The 16,637-nt window shown below is 35.5% G+C and overlaps 4 protein-coding genes across 5 annotated transcripts; 3 read left to right on the top strand and 1 right to left on the bottom strand.

The window, feature by feature from the left end:
- The first annotated feature begins 242 nt into the window (after window positions 1-242).
- Window positions 243-2,691, top strand: LOC108319014 (probable xyloglucan galactosyltransferase GT14). The gene has a single exon (XM_017550011.2). It carries the CDS (start codon window positions 472-474, stop codon window positions 1,900-1,902), a length of 1,431 nt encoding a protein of 476 aa, XP_017405500.1. The 5' UTR covers window positions 243-471; the 3' UTR covers window positions 1,903-2,691.
- Window positions 2,692-2,837: 146 nt separating this feature from the next.
- On the top strand, window positions 2,838-6,511 carry LOC108318953 (uncharacterized). Of its 2 annotated transcripts, XR_001831234.2 has the most exons (9): window positions 2,838-3,107; window positions 3,183-3,245; window positions 3,340-3,406; window positions 3,502-3,602; window positions 4,922-4,966; window positions 5,049-5,339; window positions 5,481-5,583; window positions 5,972-6,169; window positions 6,342-6,511. XR_001831234.2 is itself a non-coding variant. In XM_017549947.2 (8 exons), exons 1-8 carry the CDS (start codon window positions 2,991-2,993, stop codon window positions 6,052-6,054), a joined length of 870 nt encoding a protein of 289 aa, XP_017405436.1. In that variant the 5' UTR covers window positions 2,838-2,990; the 3' UTR covers window positions 6,055-6,511. The 2 variants fall into 2 exon arrangements, 1 of the variants encoding a protein (XP_017405436.1); XM_017549947.2 differs by having other exon boundaries at window positions 5,972-6,511.
- Window positions 6,512-7,976: 1,465 nt separating this feature from the next.
- On the bottom strand, window positions 7,977-11,110 carry LOC108319061 (selenium-binding protein 1). Its single transcript, XM_017550078.2, has 7 exons — window positions 10,843-11,110; window positions 10,539-10,734; window positions 9,889-10,116; window positions 9,334-9,565; window positions 9,043-9,150; window positions 8,673-8,945; window positions 7,977-8,386 (listed from the first exon to the last, which is right to left on the bottom strand). The coding sequence occupies exons 1-7, from the start codon at window positions 10,952-10,954 to the stop codon at window positions 8,105-8,107; spliced, it is 1,431 nt and encodes a 476-aa protein (XP_017405567.1). The 5' UTR covers window positions 10,955-11,110; the 3' UTR covers window positions 7,977-8,104.
- A 3,092-nt stretch (window positions 11,111-14,202) lies between these two features.
- Window positions 14,203-16,589, top strand: LOC108319045 (pentatricopeptide repeat-containing protein At4g14050, mitochondrial). Its single transcript, XM_017550058.2, has one exon. It carries the CDS (start codon window positions 14,442-14,444, stop codon window positions 16,275-16,277), a length of 1,836 nt encoding a protein of 611 aa, XP_017405547.1. The 5' UTR covers window positions 14,203-14,441; the 3' UTR covers window positions 16,278-16,589.
- The last annotated feature ends 48 nt before the right edge of the window (window positions 16,590-16,637 follow it).

The raw sequence follows: 16,637 nt of genomic DNA, 5'->3' as shown, positions 1-16,637 counted from the left end.
CATAGTCGTGTCTTGGTGTAAAGTTTATAAATCCTGTATTATATATTTATTAAGCTTCTTTATAGTTTTCGTATTTCTTAATATTTTATTTTTATTTTTTTAAAAGTATGAACCTATTTTATCCATTATACTCTCTCTTTTCTTTTATTAAGTGAAAATAAAATGTGAAACTTCAGAGCAATTAAATATATTTCCTATTGACAATTTAGATTTTGTTAGAGCCAAGAGTTAGGTATTGCATTGGCGCCGACAAGGTAACGGACGTTTGGTGTTCCGTGAGGCAGTGTTCATTGTACAATACGAAGTAAAGTCTTTAAATTTGATGATGTTGTCTTAATGGCAACTGAAAAAGCTGAAGTTAGTTTTGAGTTAGTTTTGTAGGCATGTGTCTGAAGATTAGGAGCATGAGAAGCTAAGCTTCGAAATCCAACTTCACTGCTACATGCACATCATACTTGAATCGAAGATCAGATGGAAAAATCAGCCCCGATCTTCAGAGGTTGCTACGACAACCACCACTTCTGCCTTGCAATTCTCTTCTCCTTTCTCTTCTGCTCTTTATTCCTATCATTTCGTGCTCCCAATAAGGCACTCACATTCAAACACCTGAACCCATCCACCACCACGAATCCCTGCTTTGGCCGCTATGTTTATATCCACCAACTCCCTTCTCGCTTCAACGATGACTTGCTTCACAATTGCCACACCCTTACCAGAGGCACTGATAAACCCAACATGTGCCCGTATATGCAAAACATGGGCTTGGGTCCTCAGATTCTTACCTCTCAAGGGGTTTTAACCAACAACACTTGGTATGCCACCAACCAATTCTTGCTGGAGGTCATTTTTCATAACAGGATGAGCAAATATGCCTGCTTGACCAACGATTCCTCCGTCGCCTCTGCAATCTTTGTCCCCTTTTATGCCGGTCTTGACGTTAGCCGTTTCCTTTGGCTCTCTAATCTCACTGACAGAGATTCCTCCGGTCGAGATCTTCTTCAATGGCTTGCAAACAGACCCGAGTGGAAGAAAATGTGGGGCAGAGACCATTTCCTTATTTCTGGGAGGATTGCTTGGGATTTCAGGAGACAGCGCGACGAGGAGTCCTATTGGGGTAGCAAGTTCAGATTTCTTCCTGAATCCATGAACATGTCCATGTTAGCAGTCGAAGCTAGTTCGTGGAATAACGACTATGCAATACCCTACCCAACTTCTTTCCATCCCTCGGATGACACTCAAGTTCTGCAATGGCAGAGAAAAATCAGACATCAAAAGCGGCCGTATTTGTTTACTTTCACCGGAGCTCCAAGGCCCGAGCTTGAAGGTTCTATCAGGGGTAAGATCATAGACCAGTGTCGAGCTTCGAGTGCCTGCAAATTCGTTGACTGCAGCTATGGTGTGGAGAGATGTGACGACCCTGTCAATGTTATAAAGGTGTTTCGAAGTTCTGTGTTCTGTTTGCAGCCTCCCGGTGACTCGTACACCAGAAGGTCCATTTTTGATTCTATGTTGGCCGGTTGTATTCCCGTTTTCTTTCATCCGGGCACTGCTTATTCACAGTACAAGTGGCATTTGCCTAGGAACAGAACAGGGTACTCTGTATATATACCGGTGAAGGATGTAAAACAATGGAATACCAGTGTGGAAGAGGTGTTGCTGGGAATTTCAGAGAGTGAGGTCTTAGCAATGAGGGAGGAGGTTTTAAAGGTGATTCCAAATATCATTTATGCGGATCCCAGGTCTAAGTTAGATTTCTTCGAAGACGCGTTTGATTTAGCAGTAAAAGGAATGCTTGAAAGAATAGAGAAGGTGAGGGAGGCGACAAGGAGAGGGAGAGATCCCAGCATTGGTTTTGCAGACGAGGACCATTATAAGTATACATTTTCACAAAGTTACAGCTAAATGAAGACATGTATTACGTGAAATACCGTTTCATGATATCAGTAATGCCGGAAAGATAAAAATTTTGTTTTTGGTTGCTCTGGCTTTTCTTATTTGTCCATGAAGCTTGCTTCTTGACTTGGAAGAAGGAAATCCGGTGGCAGTGATTACAAGTGAAGGAAAATGTACGTAACTTGCAGGAAGAAACGGTTTAATGCCACCAAGCAAGCATATAGCAGTGAAAACATTTTTATCATTGGTTTGTTACTTATAAGTAAAAATATCCATTTTACAATAAGAACACAAGCACATGTGTGTTGTAACATTTTAACCCTCTTTATGAGTTACGGTGTCTGTTCTGAAACGAGTGTCTGCCGACAGTGAGGTTTCCATGTGAGTGGTGGTGTTGAAAGAAAAGGGCATGGGCATGGGCATTGGCATGGCATGGGATGCATGTGAATGAGTGACAGTGATAAAAGATGGGAGCATTGAAGGGGTAGACCCTGACTCCCCTATTATCGCCTGCAATTAAGGCCCGTTACACGACTCTCACTAAAGCTACCATTAAGGCCTCTTCTTCTCAAAAGGGTCACGCATTCCGATTTCTTTTTCCAACACAGTTTCATGGAGTCAAACTTATCTTTTTTACCTTCTTTTTCTCAATCAATCTGTTTCTTGGTACTAATCAAAAGCGATCAAAATTAATAAAACGTGTTTTAAGTTTCAATAGAAATTCTTTAATTTCGCTTTACAATTTTTTTTTCTGTTAAATTTTGTTTTTATAATTTTAATTATTATTATTATTTAAATGACAAGTCCTCAAATTCTCTCATAATGATTAACCAAACCAAAATTTTGCTATGACTTTGTCTTTTCATTAAAAAGCAAGTTTCAGGATAAGTGGGGTGTTTTAATAAGGGGGTTCAAATAGTAGCTATTCACGTAAGAGTGGGCTCAACGTCCATCAGCCCAGCCCAGCCCAACTCAGTGCTTTGAATACATAGAGCCCAGAAGAAAACGACAAATTTAGAGAGAGGGAAAAAAACAACCAGTGTTCGTGTTAAGGTTTTGTTGCGGCACTAAAACAGGGCAGTGCTGAGAAAACAAGTATGGAAACGTTTCAGTTATTCTCTTCCTCTACTTCTGGCTTCGGAATCTTCGATGATGCTGCTCAACAATCTCCTGTCATACCTCCTCCTCCTTGCGTTGAAGTCCTCGCTTCTGAGGTATTCTTTCTTCTCCCTTCATCATCCTTTGAAACGATGTCGTTTTTAATCTTGCTTCTTTTCCCTCGAAATTAGGTTCCTTCATCTGCCATAAACAACTGGGACTTGGTTAATTTGGATGAAGTTACTTTGTTAAAGGTGATGTTTCTTTCTTTCTCTTCGTCTTCAAAATATTTGTGGGGAGATTATAATTTAGTGTTATTGTTTATGTTATTTTATGGACGATTCTCAGGGGCGCGTGAGTACCCAACAAGTTTTTGGCTTGTCCAACTCCGATTTAGTTCCCGGGAAATATGAAGGTGGTGCCATTTCGATCCTTGCATTTCTGTTCATTCGTTCGTTTCCGTCTTTCCGATGACTGAATCAGTTTAATTCTTGGTTCCCTTTTGGTTAGGAGGACTGAAGCTGTGGGAAGGTTCACTTGATTTAATTAAGGCCCTTCGTTCAGATATCAGAACTGGCCTTACATCATTTGGCGGGAAGCGAGTATTGGAGGTGGCTTTCTCTTTTTCGAGCTGGTTGTGTTTCTCTGTATGATAAGTGGCCGTCTGTTTAGTTTTGAGTTGAAATTCTGAAAGCATACAGGGAAGCACTGTAGTCATTAGCTAGTATGGATATATGCAGTTTGTATATTAGGGTATGAGGATGAAACTTAGGTGTGTTAAAAACATATTGAAGTTTTTATACTAGATATAAGATAGAATTTAGAACTTGCACGGCCGAATGTATGCAATTGTTGATATAGCTTTTAGACTGGAGTCCCAGGCGTAATTGTTCACATAGAAAGATACACTTTCCGATACCACTGCACTGCACTTAAATTGGACAGTAATATAAAGATATCTGCGAGTTTTCTTAAGGTTACCTGCTTCATATTACAGTCTTGCATTTACTGAAGAGATATTTATTTTCGGTTTTGCTTTTGTCTGATAGTATATTGAAGAAAATGACATTTATCGAGGGGTTCAATTTTAGAAGATCAAATTATTATTGAAAAAAGAACAATCATCTTTGAATACTTTCTCTAATATCATTGATTGTATTTGTTAAAGTCTTTCAAATTTATATGCACGAATATCCCGGGGGCAGTGACTGCCATAAGGCACTTGAAAATTGCTCAGCGGCTGTCTTAAGGTTGCGTTCCCAGTGTGTTATCATGTTCTTCCGCATCCTGTTTAAAAACATCATGGACGGTTGATATTTAAGGATAGCATGCCAATTTATTGGATTCTTTCCACTGTACTTTTTTTTTTGTTTCTTGCACTTTAAGGAAAATTCAATTCCATAGAAGTATAAGATCTTTTTGGAAATATAGGTAGTTACTTATTTTTTTCCGTGGTTTAATTGTATGGAAATAATGAATTTGAGACCCACTCATGCAGTTAATTACAAAGATAGAGTATGAATTTTGATTCTTATTTTTATCCTCCTTCCTAGTACATTGGTTTTAGTCCCCAAATCTTGAGCATTTCTGGGATTTTAGCAAGACTTGTTTCAATCATTTTGAATTTTTGTGTAATTTGAGTATGTGGCTAAGATATGTTGTACTTCTCTAAGACGAGCTTGTCTATAGAGTTAGCAAGTAAGAATGTATCGTTTCTTAATTTTAATTTAAAGTGCATCATGATCATAACCCCCCTCTAAGGAATATTAGGCTGGATGCTCCGTTTACTTTCTCATAATAGAGATTCTACAAACTCGCTTTAGAGGTTTTTTTCCAGTTTATATTAGGAAGATACGTGTAATGTATATGAATCTTAGTAGAAAAGTTGTCACTCTATATCAGTTCCCAGCATTCAATATTTTATTTTCAGGTAGGATGCGGCCATGGATTGCCTGGAATCTTTGCATTGCTCGAGGTGAAACTAGTTCATTTTGGCTTTGCTTTAGCATCCTTAACTTTTGAAAAATATAATAATTTGCTTATTATGGTTGCTTTAGGGGGCTGCTGCTGTACATTTTCAAGACTTCAATGCCGAGGTCCTACGTTGCCTCACCATTCCTAATTTAAATGCAAATATTTCTGGAGAATCTCAACTATCACCATCCAACCCGACAATTTGTGACAAGGCAGAAGTTCGCTTTTTTGCTGGTGACTGGAGTGGAATTGATAAACTGCTCCCTCATGTTAGTACGGATGATAATTATGGTGGTGGTTATGACTTTATTCTGATGGCTGAGACAGTTTACTCGGTCAGCAGTCTCCAAACTCTTTATAATCTTATTAAAAAGGTACTGTTTTGTTCAATGACGACGACAGCAACATTATATTTCTGTGTGGAGTCATTGATTACATTTATCTGAGTGTTTCAATGTAATGTTTTTAATTATTAAATATTGTTTTCCTTATACATGGAAGTTTTTGATACACAGTGCTTGCAACATCCTGATGGAGTTGTATACATGGCAGCAAAGAAGTATTATTTTGGAGTAGGTGGTGGATCTCGGCGATTTCTGTCCCTGGTAGAAAAGGATGGTGAGCTAGTGCTGACATGAAATTATATTCACGCTGGATTATTATTCTGAATTTCTGATTCTTTGTATGTTATGGCCTTTGCAGTTGCATATCCTTGATATGCAAACAGTTTATAGTAATGTACATATTGATTCTTTTAACTTGTTGGTTCTCTCCTATACGACCTGTTAGCTTGAATCTTAATCATGGAGCAATGTGTTCCATGCCGGATGGGAGTCATCAGAAGATTGGTCACGTTATGCAATGTTAACTATGGAGAATATAATTTCATCCTTATAAGATTGTATACCAGTTTAGCTATCACTGTGTCGGTCCCATGATGTCATAATTTCCCTGTTTCCGGAAACTGCTGGTCTCATGATGTCACAATTTTCTTTTATTTGTGCAGGTGTCTTGAGCAGTAGCCTGGTTGCTGAAATCACAGACGGTTCATCTAATGTGCGTGAAGTATGGAAGCTTGCATTCAAGTAGTAATAGTATTTTCTTCCTTCACCATTCAAACTGTCCCCGGTTTATCTGGTCATGATTTCTCCCATGCATGGAAAAGGGGCTAGTGGGGAAGTTGTTGTAGAAATCGTGTGGTCAGGTGAGAATCTTATCGTCCCATGCTATACCTTTCTGCCTTTACAGGGCTTGGTTTTTCTTGGTCTATTGTATTTTCTATTAGGTGATGCAAATATATATAATGTTTCCATTTGTATTTATTTTGATTCCTAGAGGGATAAGGTTTTTGTTTTTGTTGTATTTACTTTTATCAGATGCACATTGCTGGAGATAACCCCTTATCAGATATTTAGGAATCAAAGAATGATCATAACATGAGGGAAGCAGAAGCAAATCTGTCTCATAATTTTAAATTGCAAAGCTCCTATAATTATGGTAAAGAACAGAAAGATTATATATTAATCCAACAACCCATAAGATCTTATATAATTATTGTTTACGCAACCAATGATATCGTTCATTTTTTTATTCTAAAAGGATCTCGAGAAACAGAAGCAATTAATTATTCCTTGTTAATTTTTAATGTTTTTACTACATTATTTGCAAGAGGGGAGAAAACCACTGGACTATTAATTATAAAACTCCATTGGTCTAATCTACCTTCTTATAGCACTGCAAATAATAAGGAGTAAAAATAGTTCCATTATTTTGTAATGTTTATGACATTGATGTTTTTATTATTTAGTTGCTATCTCATAATCTCAAATCTTCTTTCATGTTCGGCCTTTAATCTCGAGGCCTTTTGATTTTGACTCAATTTCCTCGTGTAAGGTTGACATTGGTCAAATTTATCAAAAACTAAAATAAAATAAAAGCATTTATGTTCTCAAAAATATGTTTACACCATTTAAAATACAATCTTTCTCATACTTATTGACTTGATCTTATTTTTTTACATGTAGTAAATAGGTGAACATTGCAATTTTTTAAACATGGGAAAATAATTTTATATTACCAAAAAAAGAAACCAAGAAATAATCTTATAGACATTAGGAAAAGAAAATAAGAATGAGGTTAATTTCGTAAAACTTTTATATTTTAATTATTCAAAAGTTCATTGGAATCTTATCATTTGATTACGTGTACGTTATTGTATTTATCGCTTACCAAATTATGGACACGAGTTTGAAAGGTCGGTCATCGGCGACTATAAAATTGCTCCGTCTGAGTGAAAATTGACTGTACTAAAATTAATTTTTATTTAGTGCTTTTCCGATTTCTTCCACTCTTCATTTCTTTAATACATATAGAAGTGGCACATGCAGATGGGACATCAAAATTCTAACACATCAATAACTAATGCATATGCGAAAACAACAATTTATACATGTTCGAGGATAATCAAAATACTTGTAACTTGCCTAAAATTATGTTATGCAACACTTAAAATTTAACGTAGTTGGCACAGAAAGAAGAAAGAAAACATAACATAGCGCTACTGAATTGTCCTAAAATTATAACTGGATAAATAATGTGGTTAAATATCAGTTATGCAAGTTATTCATCGCAGGAACGGTAGAAATCGGGGCATGCTTAATTCGTTATCGCGTACGAACTATTTTACAAAATTACTATATACTAAATTATTTTTTATGTGCACTTTGTTGTTCTGTGGATAGAACAGAACCAGATAAATTTGTTGAATTCAGAGCCTGGTCATTAATCTAAAAAGTCATAGTCAAATCCAGAACACATTTTGTCACCTAGGTTGACAATCAATCACTTCTGTCATTTCTACACGTCAATATGCTTTAATTTCTATTTTTTGTCTTTCCATGTTCTTTTTATCTTTGGTTAAATGGGGCATGGACCAATTTGTTAACACCCTTATTGTAAGTTGGTGGTAACCACAAAGGTAGAAAAACCAGTAGACAGACAAAGAAAGAGGGTTTTTAGATGAGCATAACCCATTTGTGAAATTGCATACTGTCTTGACAATATCATTATTTATAGCAAAATAACTCATTGCAAACATATTATAGATAAGTTTATCAAAGGAAAATAATGAGATGTGTGCTTAAATCCATATATCTGAAGTACAGTCACCACCAGGATATCTCATCTCATGGGCAAGAGAAGGACCATGAGGCTCAGTTCCAAAGTCGACGAAGAAGTTGGGGTTGATTTTCAGGCCACCTTTCTCAGTATCAACATCAATCTGTATTATGTGGGAGCCCTGCTGGACAAGATCTGGATAAAATTGTTTGTCCCATGTACTAAATAGTGAGTTTGTTGCATACAGCCGCTTCCCATCTAAACTCAATTGAATCATCTGAGGGCCCGCTCTCAACTTTTTCCCCTGAAAACCAATGTCTTACTGTTAATATGGACAGATAACAAGCTACCCTTGAATTTCCAAGAATAAGTCCATGCATCATATATTATTATATTTGTGCTCTCTTGCTTAGCAGTAACAAGACAAATAAGTTTTAAGCATATCTAGAACAGTTTCGTTTTTTAAAGTCATTGAATACTAAATATTATTTTTAAAAGTAATATTTCACTATACTCAGCAAAACTTTGAATGTTATTTTGACGAATTCCTTTGTACTTGAAAAGTTTCAACAGGGCAAGATTGCAATTACCTGAATCTCTGGAACCTCGGCTTGCCAAGTTTCTCCATCATCTGTTACAGCTACAATAGGGCTTCCTTTCTGGATAAGTCCACCAACCCATACTTGTCCAGTCAGTTTAGGATTTTTAACGTCCTCAATGTTATATTGCCTTATATCCCCGTGAAGCCAGTTTACAAAGTACAGAAACCGGTCATCAAGAGAAATCAGAAAATCAGTTATGAGCCCAGGCATTTCAGGAAGAATCCAGTTTTGCACTTTCAGTGGTTTCACTGATATGGAGACCTGCAAAGTAAGCTTAGTCTGTAAGTATTGAGGATATTGATATATTGGTTTTGAGTACACATACTGACAGAGGAGAAAAGATACTATCTTGATATACCTCATGGCTCCATGATCCATCTTGGTTCTTGAAGAATCGTATCATGTTACTTGTCAATGCACTCCCAACAAAACCTGTATCTTTAGCAGGATCATGCAAGAACCTTATCTGCATTTAAGGTACATTAATTATAAAATATGTCAATTTTGCAAATTGGCTCACAATTACAACTTCAAAGTAAGAGGAAAGTGCAGTCATAGTTAAATCAAACAGGTAGTAAACAGGGTTCAGATACACAAAGTTCCAATAAATGCATCCCGAACATCTATCCTGATTATACTAACAACTTGCCTCCAAGGGTAGAAGCCCTGAATCACCAAGGTCCAGTGTTTGTCTCAGTTCGCCCCCAGGCCAGTCATATACATGGAGATGCCTGCCATATAATCCTTCAGAGAGATGCTCTAAGTTAAAACCTTTCGTGAAAGCTCTTGGAGCACCCCATGATGTGCTTATCATAGTGTTGTGTCGTGGTTGGTACCAAAAGTCATATCCATATTGTGGACTGTGCCCTGGTTTCTCCCACCTAAGCAATGTAAAGCAGGATACAGCAGAAGTTTCAAAGATGTAACCCATCTACTGTTTAATACACAAGCAATTATGTAATTGAACAATTCTATGTAAACATGTTCACTAAATCCGTCTTCTCAACCTTAAACTTTATTTCAATGCATGATTGATTGACACCATTTCATCTGCATGCATGTTACCTAAATCCAAGATAGGCATTTAAAACTAAAGGATCTAACAGAGTCATGCAGGGGTGAATATTGTTAGGTACACTCCGGAAAATTTCAACACTCCAAAAAGCATTCTCACATTTCTCAATCAAATATCTACAAATAGTACCTTCCTTTCACGTTAAACTCTGAATCAAGAATAAGAAACCCATTGCCTTCAGCATTTCCATCCTTATCTCCAAGACATGAGATCATAATTTCACCAGAAGCAAGGCAGTGAGAGGTGTGTGGATAAGCTAATCCAGTCTTCTCAATGATATCTGCAGGATCAACAACTTTGTGCAAAGATGGAGCCTTTGGATTTGTTTTCACATCAATAACATATACGCGACCCGATCTGAAACAGGACAAAAAGTAGACTTAATGAGGTAATTTAAAAATAGACGAAACGAAATAAATTTTATATGTTTCGAAAGAGTTCCTCGAATTCAATAAGTGAGCAAAACATATCTGAGTTAGGAAAAAGGGAAGAGGACAAAAAAGAAAAAAAAAAACACCACGAAGACGATGCTCTAATTATGGCATAATTTTTTATTTTTTTCACAGAACCACGGTTTCCATAACGCTTTCATGAATTTCTGTTACAGGATGACATACCAAAGTATTCTCACTTGAATTCTTGGGAAAAAGCCAAAAAAGAAAAACAGAAACAAAAGCGTGGGATATACTTGAAATTGAAAAACACCATCGTGCAGCAAAAGTACAAACACGGTAAAATAGGATTGTTTTTCTCCATGCATGTACGGATGAGGGTCTTACACGAGCGCAGGCACGATGAGAAATCGTCGCTGAGCCGAGGGATCTCCATGGCAAGAGCTGCAGGAATTCCAGCCAGTGTGATGCAATTCATCACCCAAATGAGGAACAGGTAGCCTATGGATGACTTTGGAATAAGTGGGAGAGTTTGGATCTACGTCCACTGTGGCCAAATAGTCAGGCTTCTCAATTCCCGTTCCTGAATGATATAGTGTATTGAATCCATGATGAGTGAGTGAACATAAAAAGCAGCAAGTTTGAGAGCTTTGAATATACAGAAGTTTCCAGAAGAAGATGAGTTAGTTACCTGAATAGACAGAGGTGACATAAATGAGAGACTCTCTTGGACCAGACATGGCTTCCAGCGGTGAAGCGTAGCCTGGCCCTGTTTTGCAGCATCCATGGCCGTTACTACTCATCTTTCTTTCTCTCTTTTCTTGTTTTCTCTTCTCTTGATTAGGCTTCTCGTGAGAGAGATGATGATGGCATAAATAAAGGGAAAGGGAAATTGGGGAATTGGGGATTCACGTGGTGCAAATAAGATAGGACTGAAAAATTGCAGTTCCGAGCCAGAACACAACACTGCACAGACAATGTTGTTTTGTTTTGTATTACGTTGGTGTTTCGTATGTACTGAGTCATCAAACTGGTCTTTCTTTGTACGTATTGTGTAAATCATGTCCAGGTTGGATGAATCACACACATCTCAATGCATTCCATATCCTGCATCCCTGTGGGCCCTCCTCAATCTTCCCTCCATTCCTCCCATACCTTAATTATACGTATCTCTCTGCTTAATTGACTATTCTAATTATTATTATTATTATTAAGACCTTCAAATAACTAATTAAGAAAATTATTAATTTTAAAAAAGAAACAGTGTTTATTAAAATTAAAAACATTAAACAATTTTATTTTTAAGGACTAAAAACTTGTCATTATACAAAATGTAGGATCAAGTATATTTTTAATTTTAAAATTTAAACATAAATTACAATTTGTTCTGTTTGAAATTGTTATACAAAAAGTTGATGTTATAACTAACTGGTGATTGAAATTTGCCCTGAGAGTACTTGCAGGTTTATTTTATACAACTTATATTTATGATAAATACGTTATATAGAGTACGATTTCTAATGAATAACTGCTTTAAATATGTTAAATGTAGTTAATTTTGGTCGTAAGTAATTTATATTGTGATACGTATGTTTTTCTTTTAATCATTATTAATGTTTTTAAAATATTAAAATCTAACTTAGAATTAAAATACTAGGATAGAATAATATAATAAGAAGATTTTTTTCCAAAACTGCTCACCTGTGAAATCAATAGACAAGAATCATTAAAAAAATAATAACTGAAGCCTGTCATTAAACAATATTATAATTTATATATACAATTTTTTTTTTAAATAATTGAAGTCAACTACAGAATTATTTACATAAAGTCAATTAAACCTCTACGTATTCAATAAAAAAATAAATAAACTTAAAAAAAATACTGAATTACCTTTCATCGACAAAGTCACAGTGAAATATCTAAAATTAATTACTATAGTTACATTCTATCTATTTTTTCAGATTTTGTAAATTATAAATCGTTTTTTTAACTTATATTTGTTACTAATACGGTAATGAATTATGAGCTAAACTAAATTATAAAATATTGAAACTTGTATGCTTACATTATTTATTTATGAAACATCCAAACATTCCGTAGTACCATTTGTAATTTTGCAAATAAAACACTACTTTTTCTTCACTTACCTTTTTAGTTTTATTTATGCTACATTTATTATAAGATATTCATGCATATCATAGTATTGTATCATTTTATCAATTAAGAAAGTGTATTTAAGAGATAAATATTTAATGTTATCTCTTCTTATCATGGGAAATAAAATGATAGAGGAAGAACGTGATGCTAAGGTTTGAGATGTCTTATAGTGCTACAAACTGTAAAAAAAAACATTAAAGTCAGATTTTGATGAAATCGAGAGAACATGTGTGGCTGAGTTGAGCTGTGCTATCTTGTCGTATATTTTCCAAATCATAGAAATTAGCAAAGAGTATCAAAGTTTGACAAGAACACCTAAAAGGTAGAATTTTTAAATATTATTTTTTAATATTTACGGTTTAAAATGAGTTTAGTTCATTTCTCTTTCTTCGTATGATAGTTAAAAAATATATATTTATTTTCCTGAATATATTAAATCAGACTTACAAACCAGTCATTTTCAAATGAATATCCTATATATTTTTATTTTTAATAAAGTAATATTTGCATCTTTTAATTTTTAAATAGATATTTAATTTCTTTTACATTTTAAACTTAAATTTTCTTGTAGTCTTTATAGGTTTTTAAGTGTGCGATTACGCTTTCCATAATATCTGTCTTTCAATGTTTAAAAGTTAAATTTATTCCATCGACGGCAAATATATTATTTAATTATTAGTAAAGAATGGTTTGGATTGAAAATAAAGTAGAAAAAGAAAGAAATGAATGTAAAATTAAGAGACAAATGAATTTAATTGAATTAAAAGAAAATAGGAAATAATTGTGAAAATTTTATAACAAATTTAATTAATGTGACAAAAAAGTAAAATTAATTAAATATTATTATGAATTACCAAAATATCATTAATTTAATAATTAATAAATACAATTAAAGCATACTTGACGTTTATCAATTATATTCATTTTCATCTATTACTTATAATATTATTCAACTATATGCCTACATCATCATGTAAAACTATTCAAGAATAGTACGATTTAGAATTGTATGTTAACATAATAGATAATGTGTTTATGTCATCAATTGTTTCATGCATTTCATTTGAAGTCAGAGGTTAACATTCACATTTTTCAAATTCCAATTTCAAATAAGAAAAATTCATTTGTAAAATTGCAATTCTTTTCAAAATAAAATCACTTTAATTCAGTGTGCAGATAAGATTTAGATTGCAGACAAATTGCAACATATAAGCTTCCATATATACATGTGTTTTTTCTTCCCTTCAGTTCACACCATGATGATAGTAACAACAAGCCTTCAATTGTCGTGAACAATCTTATTTTTTAAAATATAAATTTAAATAAAATTCTAAAAATATAATTTAAATAAAGTTTCTTGTAAAATTATTAGTATAAAAAATAGGTTCTGTTTAAAGATACATTTAAATAAGTTACGTGATAAATTATAAGCTGAGAAAAAAATATTTTCTATAAAAATAATTTTAAATAAAAACCCTAAACCTATAGAGTCAAATAATAAATAATTCTTCAATTACTACTATTTTTCTTAGCAGTAAATTTATTTTAGTCTTCTAAGGAATATTTAAATAAAACTAACTAGCCAAATTGAATATTATAATACTTGTATGAGCTTCACCATGTAATTAAATTCTCATACATATATAAAGGAAAAACATTTCAGACGTTAATACAGAATAATGTTTTAAATTGTTTATATAGAAGTTAATTTTAATTTAGAAAGTAATTTATGCACTTATTTTTATTTCAAAAAGAAGTGTTTGTGAAAAATTCATGTTCATTAACATAAGAGGAATAAAGAATTTTGTTGATAAATTTTGTTACGAAGAGATCCTTTATCAAACTGGTGTTGTGTTCACAGATTGAAGCGTCAATATAGCTTTATTTTTTTTGTCTTTTCTCTGCTGCTTCTTTAATCTTCTTCTTTCCTCTATTTTGCACTATTTTAAGTAAGGTGGAGAAAGAAAAGGTTCCATGAAGTTGTGATTTATTCATCATATCAAACAGTTTGAAGAAAGTGAAATAATACAGAGAAATCTCAAATTTTAAGTAAACATAATTAATGGTGCGAAAGTAATCAGTCGTAAAGTATTTATTGTACGGCCAGTGCAAAAGTTTATGAAGGTTTGAATGTCAGTAGCTGAGTTTCTCCATTCTCAACTGTGCTCCGTGGCAAGGCAGAGCCCGTGCCTGGCGAAGAAGATTCATGGACAAATCATAAAAGCTGGTCTCAACCAACACGAACCCATCCCCAACACACTTTTAGATGCATATGGCAAGTGTGGTCTCGTAGAAGACGCAATCCAACTGTTCGACGCATTGCCCCGCCGAAACCCAGTCGCATGGGCCTCCCTTCTCACCGCCTGCAATCTCGCCAACCGCCCTCGCCGTGCCCTCTCCATCTCACGCTCCCTTCTCGCTGCAGGCTTCCACCCCGACCACTTCGTCTTCGCCTCCCTCGTCAAAGCTTGTTCTAACTTGGGTTGTCTTCACGTGAAACAAGGGAAACAAGTGCATGTTCGCTTCTTCCTCTCACCATTCTCCGATGATGACGTTGTCAAGTCATCTTTGGTCGACATGTACGCGAAATTCGGGTTGCCCGATTACGGGCGTGCCGTTTTCGACTCCATTTCTTCGTTGAATTCGATTTCTTGGACTGCCATGATATCTGGGTATGCGCGAAGTGGGCGAAAGTTGGAGGCTTTTCAACTGTTTCGTCAAACGCCGTATCGGAACTTGTTTGCTTGGACTGCTTTGATTTCCGGGTTGGTCCAGAGTGGGAATGGATTTGAGGCTTTGAACATGTTTGTTGAAATGCGGTATGATGGGGTCAGTGTAACAGACCCGTTGGTTCTTTCCAGTGTGGTTGGTGCTTGTGCTAATTTAGCTCTTTGGGAGCTGGGTAAACAGATGCACGGTCTGGTTATAGCCCTTGGCTATGGGTCTTGCTTGTTTATAAGCAATGCACTTGTAGATATGTATGCCAAATGCAGTGACCTTGTTGCTGCAAAGTATATCTTCTGGGACATGTGCAGAAAGGATGTGGTTTCTTGGACTTCCATAATTGTTGGCAGTGCCCAACATGGACAGGCTGAGGAGGCTCTGAGTCTGTATGATGGCATGGTTTTGGCTGGGGTTAAGCCAAATGAGGTGACCTTTGTAGGGTTGATTCATGCATGTAGCCATGCTGGCCTGGTTAGCAAGGGCAGGGCTTTGTTCAGGTCTATGGTTGAAGATTATGGAATTGAACCCTCTCTTCAGCACTATACTTGTTTGCTAGATCTTTTTAGTCGATCAGGGCACCTTCATGAGGCTGAGAGTCTCATTAGAACTATGCCAGTCAGCCCTGATGAACCCACTTGGGCTGCTTTGCTTAGTGCTTGCAAGCGGCATGGTAACACCCAGATGGCAGTTAGGATTGCTGATCATCTATTAAATTTAAAACCAGAAGAACCCTCTTCTTATATATTGTTATCTAACGTATATGCCGGAGCTGGTATATGGGAGAATGTTTCAAAAGTGAGAAAGTTAATGATGGTGATGGAAGTAAAAAAGGAACCAGGTTATAGCTGCGTCGACTTGGGAAAGGAAAGCCATGTGTTTTATGCTGGAGAGACTTCTCACCCAATGAAGAATGAGATTATAGGTTTAATTAGGGAGTTGGATGCAGAGATGAGGAAAAGGGGTTATACTCCTGATACCAGCTCGGTTTTACATGACATGGATCAACAAGAGAAGGAAAGACAACTTTTCTGGCACAGTGAGAGGTTGGCTGTGGCTTATGGGCTTCTAAAGGCTGTTCCAGGGACTATAATACGTATAGTGAAAAATCTTCGTGTTTGTGGAGATTGTCATACTGTTCTGAAACTCATCAGCACTATAACAAATAGGGAAATTTATGTCCGAGATGCAAAAAGATATCACCATTTTAAAGATGGGAATTGTTCTTGCAATGACTTCTGGTGACTTGCGAATTCTGATTTAAATTTCCACAAATTTAGTGAGTTATTGTTTGAAAGTTTAAGACTTGCAAGTATGAAGATTTTCTGGGGAAGCACCAAAACATAGTAGAACACAGAAGTTGGAGTTTGTTGCTTCCTGATTAACTAGGATCGATTCTCATAGCGCTAATCAAAGCACGCTGATACTGATTTTTAGCCCTTAAGCAATAATCTTTCTCTATTGTTATTTCGACGCCACTTCACCTGTAAACTGCTACTTAACTATGAGTAAGTTGAATTTGGGAGTGTTGAAAAGCATAACAGCTATTTGAGTTGACGCCAATCTGTTAAACCCATTTTAACGCAATAAATTTAAATGCAAGTG

The sequence above is a fragment of the Vigna angularis genome, chromosome 2 (assembly GCF_016808095.1).
Source record: "Vigna angularis cultivar LongXiaoDou No.4 chromosome 2, ASM1680809v1, whole genome shotgun sequence".
NCBI classification, from domain to species: Eukaryota; Viridiplantae; Streptophyta; class Magnoliopsida; order Fabales; family Fabaceae; genus Vigna; species Vigna angularis.
This window is presented reverse-complemented; position numbering and strand designations above follow the sequence as displayed.

What these genes read in the sequence shown, in the direction of transcription:
- LOC108319061 (XM_017550078.2), bottom strand. Translation starts at nt 10,954, where the DNA reads ATGAGTAGTAACGGCCATGGATGCTGCAAAACAGGGCCAGGCTACGCT. An exon ending in ATGGATCATGGAGCCATGAG is followed by an intron (nt 8,946 to 9,042) that starts GTATATCAAGAT and finishes CTTACTTTGCAG; the next exon opens with GTCTCCATATCAGTGAAACC. An exon ending in CCGAGGTTCCAGAGATTCAG is followed by an intron (nt 8,387 to 8,672) that starts GTAATTGCAATC and finishes ATTGGTTTTCAG; the next exon opens with GGGAAAAAGTTGAGAGCGGG.
- LOC108319014 (XM_017550011.2), top strand. Translation starts at nt 472, where the DNA reads ATGGAAAAATCAGCCCCGATCTTCAGAGGTTGCTACGACAACCACCAC.
- LOC108318953 (XM_017549947.2), top strand. Translation starts at nt 2,991, where the DNA reads ATGGAAACGTTTCAGTTATTCTCTTCCTCTACTTCTGGCTTCGGAATC. An exon ending in GAATCTTTGCATTGCTCGAG is followed by an intron (nt 4,967 to 5,048) that starts GTGAAACTAGTT and finishes TGGTTGCTTTAG; the next exon opens with GGGGCTGCTGCTGTACATTT. An exon ending in TTTATAATCTTATTAAAAAG is followed by an intron (nt 5,340 to 5,480) that starts GTACTGTTTTGT and finishes TTTGATACACAG; the next exon opens with TGCTTGCAACATCCTGATGG.
- LOC108319045 (XM_017550058.2), top strand. Translation starts at nt 14,442, where the DNA reads ATGTCAGTAGCTGAGTTTCTCCATTCTCAACTGTGCTCCGTGGCAAGG.